The sequence below is a fragment of the Sinohyriopsis cumingii genome, chromosome 5 (assembly GCF_028554795.1).
Source record: "Sinohyriopsis cumingii isolate HCF-2022 chromosome 5, ASM2855479v2, whole genome shotgun sequence".
Lineage (NCBI taxonomy): Eukaryota > Metazoa > Mollusca > Bivalvia > Unionida > Unionidae > Sinohyriopsis > Sinohyriopsis cumingii.
In genome coordinates, this window is record NC_142965.1 from 28,769,961 (window position 1) to 28,794,528 (window position 24,568).

The 24,568-nt window shown below is 35.5% G+C and overlaps 1 protein-coding gene across 4 annotated transcripts in view; it reads right to left on the bottom strand.

Moving 5' to 3' along the window:
* LOC149798858 (acetylcholinesterase-like) overlaps positions 1–24,568 on the bottom strand; it is a 78,868-nt gene that overhangs the window by 18,492 nt on the left and 35,808 nt on the right. For all 4 annotated transcript variants that reach the window (XM_089957764.1, XM_089957766.1, XM_089957767.1 and 1 more), the window contains one exon: positions 18,541–20,124. In XM_089957764.1, the coding sequence (XP_089813890.1) occupies positions 18,541–20,078 (1,538 nt within the window). In that variant the 5' untranslated portion in view covers positions 20,079–20,124. The remainder of the gene's footprint in view (positions 1–18,540; positions 20,125–24,568) is intronic.

Below are 24,568 nucleotides of genomic sequence, written 5' to 3' on the forward strand. Positions count from 1 at the left end.
AAATAAAGTTAATAAAACGATTGTATGGTGGCTTTACAGTGATAGAAGTAAACTGATAAAATGACACTTATAATGACTGACACAGATCGGATGTGCATAGGTACTGAAACAAACAACTTGTTCAACGATATTTTGTACAACAAAGTTATCAGATTTACGACACAAGCAATTGCAAAAGTGAACACAGATACTGAAAGCCATTAGTAAACAGGAACGTTGTTGGATCACTTAAAGATGAGATGAATGGCATATAAGTACAAGAATGTTGTGGTTCTAGAGATAGGCTGGCAAGACTGACGTAATAGAAAAATATTTGCACAGGTACTAAACTATCTGTTTTATAAGAATCTAAAATTATATAAGTATAAAGATTTTGTAGTTGACCAAACTGTAAATCATTAAGAGTGGAATGTAATGCCAATACGATGTATACAATGTCAAGATAAAGAGCTTTCATCTTTCACCATATCATTGTAAACGTTGTTTGTTGATAACATAAATATTTTACCATATGTTCACATTCTCTTATAGCCTAACAATAGCTTGTTACCTTGGTTACGCTAACTCCCATATGTAATCAAAGAGATATTCTGGCCTCATTAAAACTGTATTTTTTATTTTTCTTTCAACGTTTTGCCTATTTCATCTATAAATAGCGGCCGATACTACATTATTTTCATTAACAATGTTTTATATACCTTTTTCACATTATAAGCAAAAGATTATCGTAAATCTAATATTTCCGCTAAGATCTTCTGTAACAGAATTATATTTTTGTCGTATTAGTCGAAATGATGTTCGCAAATAGCACTGAATGCATGCTGGCTGTGGTTAGTTGATTGTTTTTTAATATACAAAATACAGATTTACAGATTCATCATAGGCAACAAATTATTAGTTTCCAGGTATGCATTAATACGTAATTCTAACCGTGTATCTGATTTATCTATTTTGGAGTTACATTAAAGTCTCTAAAAGTCACTTTATGTTGTAAGTCTCATTGTGCACGTGTTTGACAGATAATTAAAATAAAACCAAAAGAGTTTTAACATTCTATTATTTCAATCACATCTAGTGCAAACATTCTTTGTTCAGCTTGCAACACCTCATATAATCCTATCATACGGTTCTAATAGGTGCACTTAGTTTTTAGCAAAGGGACAGGCGTCATGGTTATGGTGTGCTTTTCCAGAACTGACATTCCCAATAGTCTCATTCAAGATAATAGATTATAAATGGTTGTTCTCGATATTTATTCGTGCATCAGTACCAGAATAAACACACGTTTTGTGTGCATCTAAGATTCCTTTTCTGTTTTTCTGTAGGTGTATTTCTTCTTGAACGGCTTTCCCGGGTATTTGTATTACCATGTGTGCTTTGTCCAATCAGGATCAGTATTAAATTGTTTACACTAATCATGTTAATGTCAAGGTCTTTATGTCAAGGTCTTTATGTTGCTCATCAGCTACAAATTTACACGCGTCTGTAAATTGCCTATCTAACATATACTCCCGTCAATAAAACATCTTGGCTAATCTTCTCGAGGCAATTGTTATTTTTCCTGGATCGCAATACGTCTCAAGATATGACTATATCCTTTTTGCAGAACATCAAGCCTCCTTTTGTGCTCCTTCTTGGAGAACTGAGTATTATATGAGATATTATTGTATAGGCTGGAACATCAATAATTATGTCTCTTGTGATATAAACAATCCAAACGAATCAATGACAATTGTTCCATCATGATCTGTTATTCACATAAAGCCAATTATTAAACATTCTGAACCAATAAATATAGAGAAGAATGCATAGCAAACTTCTCAGAGATAAAACGTTTGCAGATAAAATCGACGAGAATTTAAGACTTCAAAATGATAAATAAAGTATATTTACAAAAGATGAAAACGACGATCATTCTAACATGTATCATATTTGTGAAAATAAAATACTTTTTACTGACAGCAACAACTGATGGACAAAACGATTAAAAATAAAATCAGAAATCACGACCACCTAACTAGTAAATTTAGCGCACAATAGCGACTGTAACTGATAAACATTCAAATTATATACCTCTATTTGAAGAGACTCTGTCTGGTCACAATTCACATCTATTCACAACGATGTAACCAATATTAGGCCAGATGTCGCTATTAGGCTAAATGTCGCTATTACTTAAAACAGTGAAGAAAAGTGTATTTTATGTTCAAAATGGTTTAGCATGATAACTTTGCGAAAGATGGAATAAATACTTTAAAAAAAATAAGATGTTAGATACTTTTCGTCTTATGAGTTAGTCTTTAGAACAACTTGCAGAAAATCTAAATGATTATCAATCCATAGAAACAACAAGCAATACTGGTATTAGATATATATTCGAATGAATATTGAAATATTTAAAGAGACAAACCTATTAAAATAATTAAGCAACTTATTCAAATCCTACAGGAAGTGAACAATATTAGAAATGCATAGATATAAAAGGAGTCGGACATTTTCACGCTTAGTGCATTAAAAAAAGAAATAATAATATTAAAACAATTTTGTTTCAAAATTCTATGTTTAAAATAGTAAATGTAGTCAATTAAAAGTATAACAACTATTATTTTGGAGTTGTGTAACCAGATTATAATCCTAACAAACCATTTTAGTCTATAATATGGTGCAAAAAACATATTGAAGTAAATATAGCAGAATTATTTGTTGTGTTTCGAAATTCATAAGGCAATTTACATCATGTATTAGTTTTTCATCCATTATATTTAGCCAATTTTGATTTTTTTCAATTTTAGTATCTACTGAGAAACTGTCTTAGTCCAGTATCTGTCTTTAATTCAGTTTTAAATATTCCCATGTCTCCGTCAATTTTGTATTAACTGTATAAATACTTTCCAATAATGCTCAAGTCTATTATTTTATTCTTTTATATTTTCTGTTGTCATCCATTGTGAACTGTGTTTGAACTATTTTTTTTATAACTGTTTAACTTTTAATCTAATTCGTCAACACGTCCTAGCACAACAACAATATCATGAAGAATTACATTCTTTTATAGCATCGTTCTCGCTTAATCCTGTCTCTTTTTTCGGTTGCAGAGTAAGTTTGTTTTAGTTACTTTTATAGTTCGTAAAATCAGATAATTTATTAAATACTTTTTTAAATCATTTATGTCAGAAATATATAAATCCTACGTGGATTACTCTCATAATTATTTATTTATTTTTATTTTTTTTGTGGAAGGGGGCATTTTTATTTTTATTTTTTATGCTAGCTGTTATGCATTTAATCTAAGACTTTTGTCTACATCAAACATTATTAATTATATTTGTAATCTCATGACTGTTTTTCTCCATTCAGCAATTAATCTTGTCCTTAAATTAGTAAACTATAATGATAATGTAGCATAGTTTTCTAGTGATTTCTTTATTCTTTCAGTATTTTATTTATCCCTGGGCTTATCATTTCTTCAATAAGTTGTACGTATTGACGGATATTGGGTATATCTCGTGCTATTTCTTTTACAGTCACCAATAGTCTTTCTATTTAATTAACTTTTGTGCATCTATCTTTACTGTTGTCTTCATCAGCCTGTTTTTAACTTCTGATTCTTAGTATATATTTATTCTGACGCAAATCTGTTAATTTATCATCAAGCTGTTCTCATCGTCTTCTAGATCTTTCAATTATTATCCTCTTGTCTCATGTATTTGTGGGTCAATTTGTTTTTGTACGATTGTCCGCATTAGTTACTTTTACAGGGTCAACTAAATTTGTACGGTCATTTTTTAGTTTTCTCGTTGCATAAACAGCAATACGTTCTCTTCGTTCTCTGACGTACACTAGAATTAGCAAAGCAACTTCAAAGGAACAATACAGAATTGAACAGGAAGCAGGAAGAGAATTGTAAAATTAGAAAAAGGGCAAGGTTAGAGATTATCTGGGTAGAAGATATAAATACGCAGATAAATTAAGAAAGGATTGTTGAGTTGTTATAGCTAGTAAAGGGAAAAGTGAGACTGCCTGAAGCAAAATAAGTGATCTCAAATTATCTTCCCGTTAACGATGAAATATATAGTAAGGTTAGTTATCTCCATCGGTTCGAGCGATATGCAGAGATTAAGAAGTGGAGACGAAACGACTGGGATCTACATCTCAGTGCTGTATTAAAAGGTAAGGCGCTGGATGTGTACTCGCGACTCCCAACAAATGATGTGCTAATTAACAATTTAAGCGGGACACGTCAGAAATTTTCAGAATTACAAGGTAATTGAACAATGTTTTCATAAGAACTTCATATTTAGCAAAGACGAAAATGGATAAACCCTTGTCGTGTTTGCCATCAGAATAGCAAATTATTTCCAACGATGTACGGTATGCGGGAATGGGCAGAAAACTTTTCTAGTCTTAGGAGAGACCAGTTTTTAGATACGGTTGGTCTTGAACTCAACCAGTTTTTGAAAAAGAAGGTCTGGTCAAACGCATAAGACATTGCTAAGCAGGCAGATTACTCAACCAGTTTTTGAAAAAGAAGGTCTGGTCAAACGCATAAGACATTGCTAAGCAAGCAGATTACTTTTCCAGAGCTCATAGTGGAGACCAGAACGTGGTTTCAAAAGATTGTGAAAATAGACTAGGGGCCTACGCCTCGAGAGTCCGTAAAGTCAGCAGAGGAAAATTTTAGATATGGAAGGCATACGGGTAGAACAGTGTTATGCGTGTAATGAATGGGTCGCACACATACAAAGTGTCACGAAAGGAAAGGACCCATCAGCGGGGCAGTTTTTGGCTATAGAGAGTGGAGGTGACGAATTCACGCGAGAGCAACACCAGAGGGCAGGGAATACTTGCAACCAGTTGTTTACCAGAAACAAGATCCCACATACTTGGGGTAGAGCATGAATTTAGCATGTTGGCCCACCTGGACACGAGGAAAACCACTATCAGGGTGTTACCTGAATACTACAGGATTGGTCAAGTCACACGTCTTTGTTGGACTTCTGAATTTATTCTGCCAGACAACTACATCTAAAGGAACGGTCACACGAGTTTTCCTAGTACAGATGCCTTTAACAGATACACAGATTAAAAGAGTGACCATAGTTATAGTATGACCTAAATAATGCAGAAAATGGGACTGAAAATACACACGCAGACTACCTGAGAAGGACATAATTGTCAAATTTGATAGTTAATCTCAAGTCTTGGTATGGCAAGTTGCAAACAAGGAATTACAAAGGCTATTTTCTTTTACTCGCATTTCATAATTATTTCATAATGTTCCCTTTTTGGTTGGTGTTTTTCGTGAGAGGGTATTGTTACGGAAGTGTACAAGGAATCAAATTGATGCTAGAAAGATGGATTTCGTGGATGCATACGGTGTACCTAGTTTAGTTTAATTTTATCCGTAATTCTTAAAAGCTGACTGTAACGCAGCAAAATAGATTATATTAATTATGTTGTTTGTCTCATCTGCAGTTTATTTGTTCAAGAGAAAGAACATGTGGGAGTCATCTGGAGACTAAGCTATCACGAATAATACTATAAATAAAGTCAAATGAAAGCATAGTTAAAGAAATTGTGATAGGTAACACACAATATTGAAAAACTATCATTACCAGATAAATCTATATGCAAATTAAATATGCTCCTCAAATTCCTGATATTAATATTTGATAATGATGACAAAGACGAAAAGCCTATAAGTTGAAAAAATGGGTCCTTTTCAACAAATTAATAATATCCAATGTACAAAATAGAAACTCATAGTATTTCTGGTAAAGGATTCACATTGTTCTCTAGAACTTGAATTGGAAAGCATATTCTTGAAAATTTGTTCCCCTCTTTCTCTCGCTTTCTCCATGCAAACAGGCTCTGCTCTAGCTTTTTTTACTAATTTGTTCTATATTTATAGAAGTTTATTTTTATATTAACTCTTTGAATAAGTTAAATAAGCAAAAACAGCAAAAGGCAATCCACCTACATAAAATTTAGTTGATTGTTCATTTTTCAAACGCAGGTTTTATCTTCTTCTTTATTTATTTATTTATTTTTTATTTATTTATATCTTGGGTGGTCCTTTGTTAAAGTCTTTTATTTTTAATTATTGCGAACGTTTTCCAAGCTATCATTGATGTTCATCTTTACCTAGATCGTTTTTCGTGTGTAAAGTTAACTTATTAACTTGAGACTGCAAACTTGTTCACTTTCTCTCCTGTATAGCCACTGTCTCTCCTGTATAGCCACTGTCTCTCCTGTACAGCCACTTTCAATATCTTCCATTTAGTTGACAATAAATTTTTCATCTGACAATGACTTGGAGGATATTTTTGATGATGTATCATTTATAAAATGTAATTTCATCACCACTAACTGCATGGCTTCATCTAACTTTTGAAACTGAACTATATTATTGAAAACTTATTTTCAACTGGCCAAAATTTGAAGCTTGAAATAATTTTCTTGCAGCAGTTGTTATAGCAGAGAAATGTTGTGCAATGGATGGCTTATTTTGTATTTTGATTTCCTGAAGTACAAATAACATACGACATTATAGCTTGATTTAGGCTGGATAATGCATTTATCTTTTTGTCCACTGCAGTGCTGTGGGAAAAAATCAAACTATCCTATCTTGTCATCACTTGAAAATAATGATTTTATGTTTCAGCCTTTGTTTTTTGCTGCTACATTCAAATGAAAAATGGTTACATATCTTCATCTTTATCAATTATTTCGCTTTAGCCTTATCAACTGAAGAATTAAATTGAGTTGCATGACAAAAAAAGGCTAAGAAGTTAGTATTTTTTATTTCATAGCATTGTATAAGTGAACGGTGCCAGGCTATTCTATTTTATAAAACTTGTATACGAAACAAGTATCGGAATGGATGCTTAGCCCTACGGACTTATGCATAAAACATTCATAGACAATGTGTGTATATCGTTTAATTAAGTTTGATTTTGTTTGTAAGTGAATTTCGCCGTCTGGTGACTTCTGTGACTGGGCCTGAATGCCCACAAATTCAATATAACCTTATACATTTTATGTTCTTTAATCTTTGGTATTATTTCTTTAACTGGAAATAGAACATTCTTGTTTTGCTTTTTATGTAAATTTAATTATTTTGTTTGAATTACTGAATCAAGAAATGACTTTTGTGAGATTCCAGAGCTCATGATTTTTTAATATAACTTAGCAATTGCTAATTCCTCTAATTTTTTAAGAACGTTTATCTCCATGTCGATCTTGGAGATTCATGTTTAATTATTTAAGTGGGCAGCTTCGTTTAATGGATTAATAGGTGTCATTTGTGGGACTCTAGGTCTTGGAAGTTTTAATATCACTTAGCAATCACTGATCTCTTAAAGTTTCGAAAGAACTGCTTCTTGATACTTAAACATATGGGCTTCAGTTTATATTTTAAAAATAAATTTAGTAAAAGGTATGCTGCTTTATATGTTTTTAATTATGAAAATGGTGGAGGATAACATAACGGCAGCCTGGAATGGCAATTGGCTAATTTGTGAAGAAATTTTAAAATCGGGGGTAGGGTCATATACTGTTTTTTTAAATGTTGAAAACCCTTTTCAAGTGGTTGAGTAACTTTGAGATAAATAGAATAGGTCTATCAGAAATTCCATATGACTTGTAACCTGGATCAATCTCCCATAATATACTTTGACCTTTATTTTATGCTTCCACTTACAATTCGAATCCTATCCCAATTTTAATTTCATCCGGTAGGCTAATGGGGGAACAGGTTTGCTCCATGAATACAGAACATCTTGATAGTTTGCAACGGGACTCTAAACATAAATTGGCGCAGTATCTTAGATCTTCAGAGGGAGTGTTATTCCATTAGACCACGGAACCAGCTGGAAGTGATTTCAAAAAGATTGAAATGTTCTATTTAGAGCTTTTGAACTGAGATAGATAATGCATATTTATGTCATATACATACTAACATCATACAATTATTAAAGGGGTGGGGTGTTCTATCTTAAAGTTAATTATCTCCCTAAAGAAATCGCTCCTTAACACTTCATTACGCATGCATTTATTAATACCGTATCCAACCATATTGTTTACGTTAATATTCGGATCTCTAAAATGGTACAAATCATAAATTTCCTGATAACCATGAAAGTTATATCCCGTACAATAATGATTATATTTCATAAATGATTAAAATGTAAATGCTGTCCAGTGAGTATGACAGAAAATAAGTAAAAAAGGATTCTTACAAATTTAAATATTCTTTAAAAGGTATATTTTCGAATTGTAATGGCGTAACACTGCAAAATATATATCGAAACTATATATATATATATATATATATATATATATATATATATATATATATATATATACACATACATACATACATACATACATACATAACTACATAGATACTTGCTATCTTATATGTTTTCTTCCTGCGACAACAAGAGTGGTCCAAAGAATGACAATGAAAGAGACTTATACAAGGCAAAGGCAGCAATTCAAAAATGGAAATATAATTTTTTTATATAAATGTTTTCTTTATCTCAGATAAGCAGGAAGTGAAAGTATTTATTATTCCACAAGTCGGCGCGTGTTCTGCTCGGTTGATATCTGTATAGATAATTTATAGATATCGGTAGAAAATTCTCCCCAATGTACACCTATTCGCCGGTTATTCACATCAAGCTTTAACATTCTCACTTCAACCCATGCAAAAATGTTTACATTTTCGAGATTATAGCGTAAATGACGCAAAAATGACGATAAGGTATAAACAAACTAAATTTATCTTACAACATTCTGCCTATCTAATATAAATGTTAGTGTTACATTACAGATGTGAAATAGCATGCTTTGTTTTCTAAAAATAGATTTTGTTTATCTTCATTGAACACTGAGTATTGTTTTGCATCCCTCCCTCAAAATATTCAGGGTACATCCTAATGTTTTACATCTTTTCTTCCACAGGGTCTAGTTGGGCTTTCCATTGCTCAGCGATGAAAGCCTAACAAAGCTGGTGACCCAGGCAAAGAACCAATAGAAAACCAGAGTGTCTTGTCGTCAACACTCCATGGGATGATGCAGTATTAAAACACGCAAATAAATATATAAAAGTCACCGGAAAATGGCGGAAAACTCTGTCACACGCTAAGGCAAACTAGACAAAACAGAACCATGTCAAAAGCATTATGATACCTTTATGGAATCATTTTTAAAAGTTCAGTAAAGCTTCAAGCTTGCGCGGATTTGCCGGCAGAGCCTTCAACTGCCTTGTTCATTGGCTTGAAATCCGAAAATAAAAATGATTATATGGGACTCGCATTTTACCGTGGTATTTCTGAAAGGCTAAAATGGTCCTTGAGCATAGCACTGGTATGGTAATGCTCTGTGGGTTTTTGCATATACCGTGTCAGTTACTGACCTGCTGTTTCAACATATCAGCCTTGCCTAAGACGTGAAAGCACCAGGGGCAAACGTGCTTTCTGTGCATATATACCATACGTCTTAGGTCTTTTATCCAGACGTAGAGGCTCTTTTTAGATGTCCCAGCAGCCGTTTCACCCTCTGTACCTACCGTGTATGCAATCGTCAATAAATCGATAGCGAATACACTGACTTCCTCGCCATACGTGGCAAGCAGTGCCCAATTTTTTTTCAACCAAAGATATTAACGGTGATAGTTTAGTGGCACTAAAACATAGCCAATATTGCTAACTTGATAGAAATTCAGAGTCTACAAAGTCACGTTCATACAGGTGCTGACGGTACGTTCTGTGCTGATCAATATTGTTAACTAATGGGTAGGGAACTAAAAGAAAGAGCGGTTATCAGTGTTTTTTAAAATAATAACAGACCGCGGTGGTACACATTTGGATGCTGCATTGTAGCTCTACTCTTAAAAATAATTGCACTATGACAAGCCAATAGCAATCACTTCGTAGAGGGCATGTTTCTATCCCGACTCCTGTAGCAAGAAATTTTCAAAGCGCTTCAGTATGGGTATCATTAGCTTGGCCAACAAGCTGCTGAAGCCCATCGCTGCATAGTACGACTACAGCGTCGGTACGAAACAAGACCGTAACTTCTGCGGTTGCCATCTCGTCTTCTATATCGTCAATGTCTTCTAGGCGGGGAATGACTTTCTCCAGTTCGTCATTGAGAATAAGACTTAACTTTAGACCATCAAGGTTTCTCGTCTCCCACGAAGGATATTACGTGCCCTATGTGTCATAGCAGTTGGAAATGCTAAAGCGTCTGGCTCTAGTTCAAAAGATTTAGGCATAGTGGCGCGGTAATCTTTCACAATCACATTGACTCTGCATCTGACGTAGTGCTGAAATAGGAATATGCGGCTGTGTCAGTGAGTGTTCCTCTGTAATTCTGTTTAGGAAGTCATCAATTCAGATCAATCTTCTGTGCGTCAAGCGCTGGGCGTGCGTCAGTTTCTGGCTTAGGTTTCGGTACCCGCCTGCAAATTCGACGGGATGCTGAAACTGGGGCTTGTCGCGCACATCATCTATGGGTTGGAACTGCACCGAGAGCCCTGTTCGCATAAGTCATAATTTGGGTTATCCGCCCTCTCTGTAGAGCTCTCATAAACGGGTGATATCAGACTTTTAAGCTGCGCAATTCCAACTGTTATACATATCAAGAGAAATCTCCGAACTGATGTTTTGTGTGCTCATGTTAATTGTTTTACCTATAGACCGTATGCAAGTGAATTTTATTTATTGTGCCAGTGTTAAGCTTTCTACCTATATTTACTATTATGTAAATGGATTGTGTGGTGCTCATGTTAAGAGTTATATCTATAATCAATTATATGTGAATATGTTTCATTTCTCTGTGCTTACATATAGCTTTATACCGATAAGCCCTAATATCGAAATGGAGCTTTGCCTTGACTGAAGCTCAATTTAAAAAAAAAAGTAAAGCATTTGATTGCTCTCTTTATGTCTCTTTGCTGCGTGGTTGCCACCATACCTCCAAAATATCCTATAATAAGCCCACTTTCCAGCACCACACTTCCAACATATCCTATAATCAGCCCACCCTCGAGCACCACACCTACAACATATCCTATATTAAGCACACCTTCCAGCACCACACTTCCAAAATATCCAATTAATAAGCCCCCTTCCAGCACCACAGCTCCAACACATCATATAATCAGCCCACCTTCCAGCACCACACCTACAACATATCCTATAATAAACCCACCTTCCAGTACCACACTTCCAACATATTATATAATCAGCTCACCTTCTAGCACCACACCTACAACATATCATATAATAGGCCTTCCTTCCAGCACCACACTTCCAACATATTCTATAATCAGCCCACCTTCCAGCACCACACTTCCATCAAATCCTATAATCAGCCCACCCTTGAGCACTACACCTACAATATATCCTATAATCAGCTCACCTTTTAGCACAACATCTATAACATATCCTATAGTAAGCCCACCTTCCAGCATCACACTTCCAACATATCCTATAATAAGCACACCTTTCAGCACCACACTTCCAACATATCCTATAATAAGCACACCTTCCAGCACCACACTTCCAACATATCCTATAATAAGCACACCTTCCAGCACCACACTTCCAACATATCCTATAATCAGCCAACCCTCGAATACCACACCTACAACATATCCTATGACAAGCCCACGTTCCAGCACCACACTTCCAACATATCTTATAAAAAGTCCACCTTCAAGCACCATACCTACAACATATCTTATAATCATCCCACCTTCCAGCACCACACTTCCAGCATATCCTATAATCAGCCCACCCTCGACCAACACAGCTACAACATATCCTCTAATCAGCCCACCCTTGAGCACCACACCTACAACATTATCCTATAATAAGCACACCTTCTAGCACCACACTTCCAATATATCTTATAATCGGCCCACCCTCAAGCACCACAAATGCAATATATCCTATAATCAGCCCACCTTTCAGCACCACACCTATAAGGTCACCTTTTAGTACCACACTTCCAATATATCCTATAAGCCCACCTTACAGCACCACACTTCCACCATATCCTATAATAAGCCCACCTTCCAGTACCACACTTATAATATCTCCTATAATCAGCCCACCTTCCAGCACCACACTTCCATATATCCTATAATCAGCCCACCTTCCAGCACCACACTTCCAATATATCCAATAATCAGCACACCTTCCAACACCAGACTTCCAACATTGATAAAATATGCATCCGATTCTAAACTCTGTCATAAATATATCAACATATTCGCAACAAAACGTTTCTCACATGGTTCTTTTCTTACAAGTTTCAGCCAAGCGCACCAAACTTTGCATTGAAAACCCATCTCAGCGCGAAGCGTTATAAATTTTTTCTCCATATTTCTTAAATCATTGCTCGTATTTGGTGGTCTGCGGCCTCGAGTATTAGCAAAATTGTGGCTTAGTGTTGGGGTAGGACAGGCTGGGGATAAATATAACAGTGCCTTTAACATCAACTTAAAACATTATTTTTAACTACGGAAGAAATATCTGATCTTATCAGTCTAAGTTTTGCGAGTACGAGGCAGGCCTGAATTTCAAGAACAAATATGTAGCCTGATTTTAAAGTTAAATCCTATATCCAAGCGATTGTATTGGCTCAAATTTTATCTGACTTAAAATTTACAAGTTATAAGTTATCTATCTAAATTTACATTACCGGTAAGTAGAATCTTTGTAAAAGTGGGGCAAGGCCTGTTGCTGCTGGCTTTGCGCGTACAATTTTGTGGCATCAACTAGACTCAAACATGTGAGTTACAATGCATGACGTACTTCACTTTAATTCATAATACTCTCTTTACTGGTGTACATCTTCCTGCATGTGCTTAATAATTGATACACGGTTTGTTGTGCATTCAACGTTTTGGACAGCACATGGTCCCAAAATCTTCCTTCGTGTTCAGACAATCGCTTGCATACAGCACACATGTATGACTCTTTTACAAGGCATGAAAATCGTTCCGACAGTCCCGCAAAATCGGAAATTAGTGCATTTTGGATGTATTTTCAAATTGCACCATACCATCACAGAAATATTATAGCAATAATTGCAATCTTACCTAATGTTATATTCGAGAGCTTGGTATTGATATCGTAAAGATAATGTCATCAGCTGCCAATTTATTGGTGTATATTATTAATATAAATTTTAATTTATAACTGTTCAAATTAATTGTGGGGTGGGAGATTAATTCGTTTAAAAACATAAATATATATGGACACATTACATTAGGCCCGACGCGTCCTTGCTGCATGTTCGTAGGAGGTGACTGAGTGGAGGCAACCTGTTTGCTGTGGGTTACAGCCCGTGTCGAAGGAGGAAAGGATCCTGATAGTTGAGCAGCGGATATCCAATGCAATACACTACTTTTAGCCTCTACTTCTTCTAGACGATTGGTCGGAATGGTCCCGACACGTCGAGTTCTAGGAGGTCTTTCTTAATTTACTTATCTCATTGATTTTATATATTTTTTCTTTGTATCTTCTGTGATAAACAAGTTACCCCTACAATCTACTCCTTTATTTTCTCTTCTCCTACTCTCATAAGGCATCCTAGAAGGCAATCGATCGGGATGCATCTGTATCTGCCGAGAATACCACCTATGTATCCCTGGCACTTGAAAAAGTGTCTCCTTGTTGGGTGGGTGATCATCAGTGATGAATAAAAGAGAAAACAAAATAAATGGAAATCTAAACATCAATGAACTAAACAGAACAAAACCTCAAACGGACTCTGATGATGATCGATGTTGCGTGGACTCTTTCCCACGAGTCCTGGTTCTCCAGTCCAAGTCACGTCAAAATCACTTATCGTACTATCACAACTGAAAAGAATAGGCACTCCAAAAAGTGAGATCGGGGTTATCTGCTTGTGAAGTGTAAGCTCAAAGGTCAAGTCATAAAATTAAGACCTTTTTCGATCTCCAAGTAAGTATTTTGCTCACTCGTCACATAGCTCACCTAAAGGTGTGATCCGCTGTCGCGAATTGGCAGGAGTCAGTGAAACTGAAATCATCGAAGGGATGAAGAATCAACGTGTCATTGCAAGTTGTCGAATACGTATCAAACGCAGTCGATAATTGTAGGATGAAAATATCACCATACTTACCTTCAATACACCAACACTGTCTAAGGTCATACAAGTTCGCTTTTTGCAGGCTAAGTTTGAGGTATACTTTCCAAATCCACTTCGATGTTTCAAGCCTGATAAGTATTGTCACCAAGAAGACTGCTGCTACAGAAGCCCCGCGTGTGGCCAATGCGGCGACTCTTCCCATCGAGAATCAGACTGTGAAGTGACCCCATATTGTGTAAACAGTGGCAAATGTCACCATGCAAAATTCCAAAGATTGCGAAACCTGGAACCTAGAGAAGGAAATTTTTCAAAGGTTCAATACACCTGAAATATCCCCTTTCCAGAGGCCAGAAAGATGATAGAATGTAGAACCACCCTATTTGTTCCAACCTTTTCAACTGTTGTAAAGACGAGTCCAAAGACAACCAATGAAGCACAAACCATAACAAATATACCCGATACAGCAGCAACTTTAAACGTCCCACACTACAAGCCACACAAATCTCCATCTCCACACAAAATTTCCAACAATCCCTTATTACCTAAATCACCAAACAGTGAAAAGAGAAAACAAACAAACAGGAAGCAAAATGGATGTGACAACTCCACAGAGCTGCACAATAGTACATGGAGGACATGGATGCAAAAGAAGCTGCTCCATGTATCCAAGGTTTCTCAAAATTAACTCCTTAATAAGCATATAGATTTACCCCAACGAAAGATCTAACCTAATTGTAATATCATCTCTTCACTTTTAACCCATGATGAAGAGCAGCATCATACTATGGAATTGTCGAGGACTTAAAACCAGCTACAACGATTGTCTTCTGCTTTTAAGTGAACTCGATCATGCAATGCTGTGTCTGCAAGAAACCTTTTAAAGAGATACGGAAAACATCAAACTTAAAATATACTCCTTTTCTAACACATACTCTAAGATGCTGACAGAGCCTCAGGAAGACTTCTGTTTCTGTGAACAACCTTATAATTCCATTCCTTGAAACACAAATGTACAAATAATTGGGTGATTACTTTTTATTCCATTTATATGCCACCAAACACCAACTAACTCCCAATTGATTTAGATAACTTGGTCCAACAGATGCCCGCCCCATTTGTTCTATTTGGAAATTTCAATGCCCATAACATTTTGTACGGATCAAAATACATAAGTGAGAGGGGCCAAAAGGTCGAAGTTTCATTTCTAAACACGACTTGTGTCTTTATACCGCCAGGTCACCAACATATTTACATCAGAGAACGGGTACATATAAGTGCATCGATCTGATAATATGTTCTCCTCTACTGCTCATGAATTAGCATTAGAAAGTCGATGGTTACCTTTTACAGCAGTGACCACCTCCTAATCACATAAAAAATATTCACTCTACCATCGGTGAAGCAATTCCACACTGGAATTTAAAGAAGGTTGACTGGGTCAAATTTGACAAGCTTTGCGAAACTAGACTTAACAGAGATACCTTTATAAACGTGAATGACCGTATTCAACATTTTACACCTATTTTTAGTCGCGATCGCAGAAGAATCCATTATCAGGTCCTCACCTGATTCTAAAGGATGTAAAGAAGCCATTAGAAAAACTAAGAAGCACTGAGGTAATTTAATAATCCTCCAACACCAGAAAATTTTAAAAAGTACGATTAAGAATTAAAAGAGCATCATGGAAAATATATGTTTCTACCTTAAACTCTTGTTCCTCCATAAAGAATTAATAAGACACGATCCGCAAAATAAATGGCATGGGGAAATAATAATTTCTGACATCTGACAACCCTATCAACTTCTGTCCCATTGCTTTGACGAGTGATCATTGATAGGCTTGTTTGGTGCCTGAAGAACAATAATTTATTATCACCTTTGCAATCTGGCATTTATTATGCCCATAGTGCCAACGGCCATCTAGTTAAAATGTAAACTTTTATTTGCTATGCTTTTATTAGGAAGAAAAAACAATGTCAGTCTTATTTGATTTAAAAAAGACGTAAAATACAACTTGGAGATACGGAATAATGAATGACCTGAACGATCTGGGTCTAAATGTTCGTCTGCTCACTTTTATATCGAACTTTCCTTTGAACAGAAAATTCAAAGTACGAGTGGGTTCCACCCTCTCTGATATTTACGAAAAATAGATGGTGTTACTACAATGTTCAATACATCAAGGAACTTTATGATACAATAAACGTGTCCCGCATCTTAAAATTCCTGAAAGAAGCCAACGTCTATTTTAAGATATCACTTCTGTGCAATCTCTTGGAGTATTTTTAACTTAATATATGTATTGTTGCTCATCATAAGTACCTTTACGTATCTAATTATTAATTGACACACGCCAGTTACATTCCTCATTTATCGGGGAACTTCATATATTACCCTCACTATCTCATCGTTTTGCTTTGAACTTTTTCATGTTATTATCGCTGGTCGATTATACATCTTGCATTAACTTTAAATAATATACAGCCTATTATATGGCGCTAAATAGCCTTACAGTGTTGGTGCACCGTAAAAGCACACTCAATAAATCGTGTTCCTATGCACAGCACATGTTATAAGACGACCTGTGAAATAAATTCAACAGAGCAATACTTTATTAAATAGTGATCGGCGACCAGAAATATGCATTAGCAATAGTCATGGTAGTAGATAAAGAAGAGAACAATAGAGGGCAAGACTTTGATGTTCAGAAGGTTTTCAGTAACGAAATGAGATAACGTAATAATTTATAGATAAGCAGAACGTCAATTTATCCACGAGAAAATGTCATGAACAAAAGTATAAAAAAGTGCGATGAACCAAAATGCGGAACAAAACTTAACAGCGACGTACAGGGATAAAACAGAAATTGAAATATATCATGTAACTCAGCGATGGGATAATATAGAAATTGAAATCAGTCATGTAGCTCAGTGAGGGGATAATATAAAAATTGAAATCAGTCATCTAGCTCAGTGAGGGGATACTATATAAATTGAAATCAGTGATGGGATAATATCTAAATTGAAATCAGTCACTTAGCTCAGTGATGGGATAATACAGAAATTGAAATCAGGAAGGTCAGTGACGGGATATTATAGAAATTGATATCGGCGATGTATCTCGGTGATGGGATGATTTAAAAATTTAAATCAGTCACCTAGCTCAGTGGAGGGATAATAAAGAAAATTGAAATCAGTCAAGAAGGTCAGTGATGGAATAATATAGAAATTGAAATTTAGTCAAGAGAGTCATTGAGGTGACCATGGAGAAATTTAAATCAGTCATCTAGCTCAGTGATGGGATAATATAGAAATTGAAAGCAGTCAAGAAGGTCAGTGAGGGGATAATATAGAAAATGAAATCAGTCAAGAATGTCATTGAGGGGATAATATAGTAATTAAAATCAGTCATCTAGCTCAGTGATTGGATAATATAGAAATTGAAATCAGTCATGTATCTCGTTGGTGGGCTAATATAGAAATTGAAATCAGTAATGTATCTCATTGGTGGAATAACATAGAAATTAAAATCAGTCCTGTAGCCCAGTGATGGGATAGCACTGTGATACAGAACAAGAAAGGTTTGAATAAAGAGAAAATGAAAATACTTAACCTGCAAATATAATTTGGTCAGAGAATATGCTTGTTTTAGACAAGGAAACAAACAACAAAAGTAACATTGAAATGACGCAGATAACGTCTTATGAGTGCTTTGCGTAAATGGAAAATCGATTAAGGACGCATGAAAATTAATAAAATGAATATCAAACAGGTTTTCAAGAATTTTTATCTTAGTCTATTACAATTTAGAAAAGAACATGCGCTGAATTTCTTTGTTGATGTAATTGATATAACTTGAAACAAAACATTTCCTTAAGATCTTATGTTGTTCGAGATGTAATTGCATACAAGCAAAATCAAACCTGTAATAAAAATTTTATGAATAAAAAAGATACTTTGGTACGACAGCTTTACTTCATTTTCCCTGTTCAAAATGTTATAAATGGCCATATATGACAACCTTACTACATTTTCCCTGTTCAAAATGGTATAAATGACCATATATAACAGCCTGCATCAAATTCTAAGAATGACATTATACGCCGACCTTACTCCATTTTTCCTGTTCAAAAATATGGCAATGACCTTATGCGACGGACTTACGCCATTTTCCCTGTCCAAAATCCTAGAAATGTCCCTATACGACGGCTTTACTCCATTTTCTTTGTTCAAAATCTTAGAAATGGCCCTGTACGACGGCCTTATTTCATTTACCATGTTTAAAATCTTAGAAATAACCCTATACAACGGCCTTACTCCATTTTCACTGTTCAAAATATGATAAATCACAATATAAATTTGTGGCAAACTCAATAGAAACCAAATGATCAAAGGGGCTTAATCTTACCCAGTTTTGGCAAAATTGCTCCAATACTTCATCATTTTAAGTGAGAGTTTCTTCTCGTGATGGTTATAGTTATAACTCCTGTTTAACGGCTCTCCAAAGACGAAATTTATCTCATCGGCATGAAGTACGCCCATCCACTCATGCCAGAGGTGCACGGATGATCGGTGGTCAAAAACGTAGTAGTACACAGGATTTCCATCCGAAGCGTAGTGTAATGCTATGTCCACTGTAGGGCAAATAAAATGAAAATCGCCCACAGCCATGTCTATGTTATAGCGATTCATCTCCTGGTTATATGGATCCTGCCAATGCGTGTACTGAAACTTTATAGCCTCAATTCCAAACGAATTCAGTCTTTTAGGGTAGTAAGGATGATAGTCAAACAAGGTGTCTATAAGGACTTCAAATTGATGCCGACTAATCAAAGTTTCGGCATTGTAACGAAATAAATTTTTGTTAAAATACACAAGCCAAAAAGAGGCCTCATTTACATTATTTCCAAGAAGTATCGGACATTTTTTAAAATTCCCCAAGTTAAGAGATTTTTCAGGGCTTTCTATCAGAAATGAGCCATCTACCACTGGCACAAACGGGAACCGAACTACACCGTATTCTATGACGTTGTCATTGTATTCATAGTCATAGAACTTGTCAGCGGGTACCTCCCGCAGGCAGGCAATTATCTCCTCTGTAGAAGGAAAATCACATTTAAGCTCCCTGGCCAGGGCCCTAGCCCGACGTTTCGCCTCTTTCTCTGGGATGACCGCCCAGGCGGCGTGCGGCGCACCGCTCTGCAAGATGGCGCGGTTGAACTTGCTTCGACTTTTAGGCGATAACAGATGCATTCCAACACTTACCGCTCCAGCACTTTCTCCAAATAATGTCACGTTATGGGGGTTACCTCCAAAGTAGTGGATATTGCTCTGCACCCAATCTAAAGCCATCACCTGGTCAAACATACCAGCGTTACCCGGAGCATCCCTGTGGAACAAAGCCAAATACCCTAGAGCGCCAACACGATATTGCATAGATACAACAATAACATCGTTTTCAACCGCTAAATATTTAGCGTCGTATATATCCAATGTCGATGTCCCTGCATAAAACCCCCCTCCAAATATCCATATCATCACAGCTTTATTTGTAATGGGGTAATTCTCTTGCGGGACCCAAACATTTAAATACAAGCAATCTTCATCTCTTTTGGTGTTTGGGTTCCAGACTTGCGCTCCAGTAAAGTTTGGGAAAACTCCGTCTAAACCTTGAACACATGAACACGGCCTTTTCGTTGCATTATAAACCCCTTCCCAAGGGTCATTAGGTTGTGGATGACGGAAGCGATACTCCCCAAGAGGTGCTTTTGCATAGGGAATTCCATAGAAAACATTTACACGTTTGTTGTTTGCAGAAATACGTAGACCGCGGACTTTTCCCTTGTCCGTATCTACTATAGGGTCATAGCCAGTCACAAAAAACGCCGTGTACAGCAGTCCTAACACGGTCGCCAATAGCCGAAATACCAATGAATTCCTGTCCATTGCTACCAGCAACTACAGGGCATGCCGCCGACATCAGAGTCGCTGACTGAAAATAAAGACAATTGAAAAATGTATATAAAAAAAGGAAACGATGCAACAACCTTTCTTAAGAGTCAGGATTATGCAATAATGATCACGATGATGCAAAATATTGTACACGTGGCTTCCGCTACCCAGGAAACCTTTTCCTTTTATTCTAATTCACTAGTGACCACGATTTCGATACTCACTCAGGCCTGTCCGGGTCAGCTGCATCGGTGTATCCACGGGAAAAATTATTTACTTCTCAGCATGATACAGCCAATCTTGTGCTAAAAGTGCCGTTAAAACTAAGAAACCAAATTTAATTTATTTTGATGAAATATAATTTTCTGCTGCATTGATTCACAAACTGTAAAATGATAATATAATTTGATTTCAGCACTTTTACGATAAGATCAAAAGAGAAGCGTAGCTATTAAGTTCACGTTCATTGCTGACGAACTGAACCACACAGTTTGTCATTTGTATAACAAAAGAAAAATAATATGGTTCTTAACAAAAGTTACAAAGGAGGAATTATGGGATGGTTAAATTCAGTCAGTTTGGATGGTTTTAGGTGTTACATCTTGGAGTCTACTAATTGCTCATAAGGCCGTAATTTACACAATTAGGATCCAGCCCCACCATACCTTGGAGGTTCGGACTTTTTGGTTTGCTGGTCCACTCCTATGGATGTTGGTATTCAATTACAGCCAGGTAAGGCGGAACAGGCAAGATTATGTGCTGTTACAACCACGGTGATGTTCTGATCAAGATAGTAGTGTCTAGTACTGTACCATCACAATCCTGTCCTATTTTTGCTTCTACTCACCCACACGCTCATCTAGAAAATGCAAACTTGTCTCACTCAGCAAGGTGATAAATTCTAACAAATCACAATTAAATTTTAACGTTTCCTTTCACGTTATTTCAAATAACTTTCGGATTTGCCTATGCTTAGGATATAATAACAGAATACATTATTGTTAATTTTTAGAGACTGAGTCAATACATTAAAATATAGCAATAGCATATCCATCATCATCATCAGCTGAAGTTGCGGTCAAAACTATGCAAAGTTTAATCGAGAGAAGTGTAATTATATATCAGCAGTCTTGAAGAAAGAAATGTATTTTTAATTGAAACGCGTCACATTTTAGGGTAATTGAAACACGTCACATTTTAGGGTAATTGAAACGCGTCACATTTTAGGGTAATTGAAACGCGTCGCATTTTAGGGTAATTGAAACACGTCACATTTTAGGGTAATTTAAACGCGTCACATTTTAGGGTAATTGAAACACTTCACATTTTAGGGTAATTGAAACACGTCACATTTTAGGGTAATTGAAACGCGTCGCATTTTAGGGTAATTGAAACACGTCACATTTTAGGGTAATTTAAACGCGTCACATTTTAGGGTAATTGAAACACTTCACATTTTAGAGTAATTGAAACACGTCACATTTTAGGGTAATTGAAACACATCACATTTTACAGTATATAAAAATAAATATGAATTATTAGCAGTCCCAAAAGGAAGTCTTATTGGATGACTTTGTTTCAAAGTTAGGGGATAACATATTCATCTCCCAATGAAGTCTTATTGGATGAGTTTGTTTCAAAGTTAGGGGATGACATATTCATCTCCCAATGAAGTCTTATTGGATGACTTTGTTTCAAAGTTAAGGGATAACCTATTCATTTCCCAATGAAGTCTTATTGGATAAACTTCCTTAGACTTTTAGACGATAACATAGGCTGTCCAATATTTATCACCTTGGCATTTTCTGCAAAAAATGTCACATGTCACATTATGAAGTCGAAATAAATGCAAATAAACATAAACTTAGGCATATTTCATTTTCCAGAATGGACAGTTTAATATACCATACCGTCTCCGAGACAAAATATCTGCATAAAAGAATGAAGAAAGTAATATATTTTCTCTGCATCGATTCTAAGGTTGACAGTCAATATGAACAGGTTAGTAAATGAGCACTGAAAATTGTTGGGCCCGAGGTCATGAGGCGCAGGATGTCACAGACGGGGAAGTAAATAACGTTTCTATTATGCACTCAAAAAGGCATATTGACAACTCTATTATGTTACTGGAATATCACAGCTGAAATTCTAAAAAATATTATTTTAACGTTTCACTGAACGTTTTAAATGTTTTTCATTTAATGAATGAAACCTTGTCATTGCCCAGTAATCCACACTCCCACCTGATAGGAGAGCGTGCGTGTGTGTAAGATGAATCTCATTCAACAGAACAAAATGAAACTAAATTTGTTAAAAAGGATGGAGTGTCATGTGGCAAAAAAACCCACAGTCAAATATGGACATTAGGAATAAATGACGCAAACATAAATGAAAATTGAATATACCATTTTAAAAGAAGAGCCAGTGGTATGATTCAGCTTCTTCAACAAACAAATGTATATTCAGATGAATCTTATGACCTCCTGTAGCAAATTTGTACTCATTTAAACATCAGTTATACGAGTCCTCAAGCCTTCTGGTCATCATTTTAGGCTTGCTTTGAGTAACAATTATGTTTGCTTCTCTTGTATCATAGTTGGCATTTTGTTCCAAGTACCTTTTTTGCCATTTATTGTAGCTCTTTTATTTTTAGCTCTTTTATTTTTCTGTTTAATTTGCTATTAAAATTCTCAGCGTAAAATTGACATTTTATGATTAAATAATTTGCCTCGTGTCGCAATTTTTCCACAGTACTTATGTTATGGTTGTATTCTCTGATTTTGCCACTTCCTGCAATATAACACTAGTTTGAATTAATAATAGTTCTACCATCTGTGCACTTTTAATAATTTTAAAATATTAAACCTATTTTCTCATGAAAATGAATAAAGTTCTTTCCCACGCCTATCATAACCTGCATGTAATGGAAATTGTATTAGTGTCCGAAATTGAGTTACAGTACCAGCAGACAGCTGGCAGTATTTCATCATACAATATGTCACAATAAATGTACTTCTTATGTTACGTGTTTAGGCTCGAATAAACAGTAACAAAAGAAAGAGTGAAAACAACAAGCTTGAAAAATTTAGCAAATAATTTATTTCCCTGGAAAAGACACTGTAAAAATTAAAAAATAAGAACATACGGTTTTAAGAATTAGATCCAAAAATAATCCAAGAATAATCGACGAATTAAATTTTAGAAGTCCTAGTAATGAAATGTTCTAATTAATTCAGGTTCGAATCCCGTCAAAGAATCAAAGATGGAAGGCGATGACGTATGCAGTATCCTGTACAGTGTTGTTGTCTACAGTTCCTTGTAGAAACACAATAAATAACACTCCGGTTATAATAATACTGTTGGGAATCCGAATAAAATTTTGTTAAGAAATGTCTTTGTTGAAGAATTGTGTATGAGCACACAGCTATTTCCAGAGAAACGAATTAATCTTTTAGAATATAAAAAAATCTGAAGACAAATTAATATATAACTCGAAAATTGACTAAAACAGAAGAAACGACTTGACATCAAGTGTTTTAAGCCCAGGTTTAGATTATTTCTCTAAAACAATGGTTATACAGCAACTTTGAGATGCAGAATAGGTACTCGTATGAGGGTCACGTGATCATGTTTACATCACATACTTCAACACAGCCCTGACAAAGACCAATCATTTTACTATAAGAATAAAATAAAAAAAGTTGTTTCCTTCACAAAAAACTATTTACAAAAAAAGCCTAGGGTCACGTATCCAATACAACCTCGATCTCACCCTTATTACTCCCACAATAAAATATAAAATAAAAAGGAACTTGTTCACGTGGCTGTTAACTAATTTTATTTAAGGTCGGGAACTAGGTCAGCTTTAAGTGTTTTCAAATGAACAGTCCAGGTCAAACGTTTTTCTGCAAGAGAATTCCCAAATCAGGTAGATAAGATGATATTATATTAGCATGTAATAGAATAAAAAATTAAAGCTGACAAACAAACAATAAAATTAAAATAAATATAAAATAAATCAGATATACGTAACAGTCCTTCAGAATAATTTGTTTCATTTTTGTTGCTGAGATGGTTCTTTGAATTTTGGGGCAGCCAGTTGTATATGTTCAGTGATTTATTTTAGCGACATACTATTTGCAGCGGGCTCCCAACAATTACACCAAGCATCGTAAGCGTTCCATATTACTAACATAATTTTATATCGTCATTGTTTTGATTTGTTCAACCTTGAACACGTCATCATTTCAAATGGACGAGTTCTCAGTTGCTAAGTAGGATCACTTAAGAGTATTTTCCTGGTTGTAAATCTTTCTTCATTGATTAAGGAAAACGCCTTTTACCAAATAATGTATAACTTCCTTTCCTAGTTTATTTGTATGCGTTCCATATGTATCACTTGTCGGATACCCACATTACTCTGTGTGTGTGTTTGTGTGTGTGTGTGTGTGTGTGTGATTTGGATTTTTAACGTAGCTTTAACA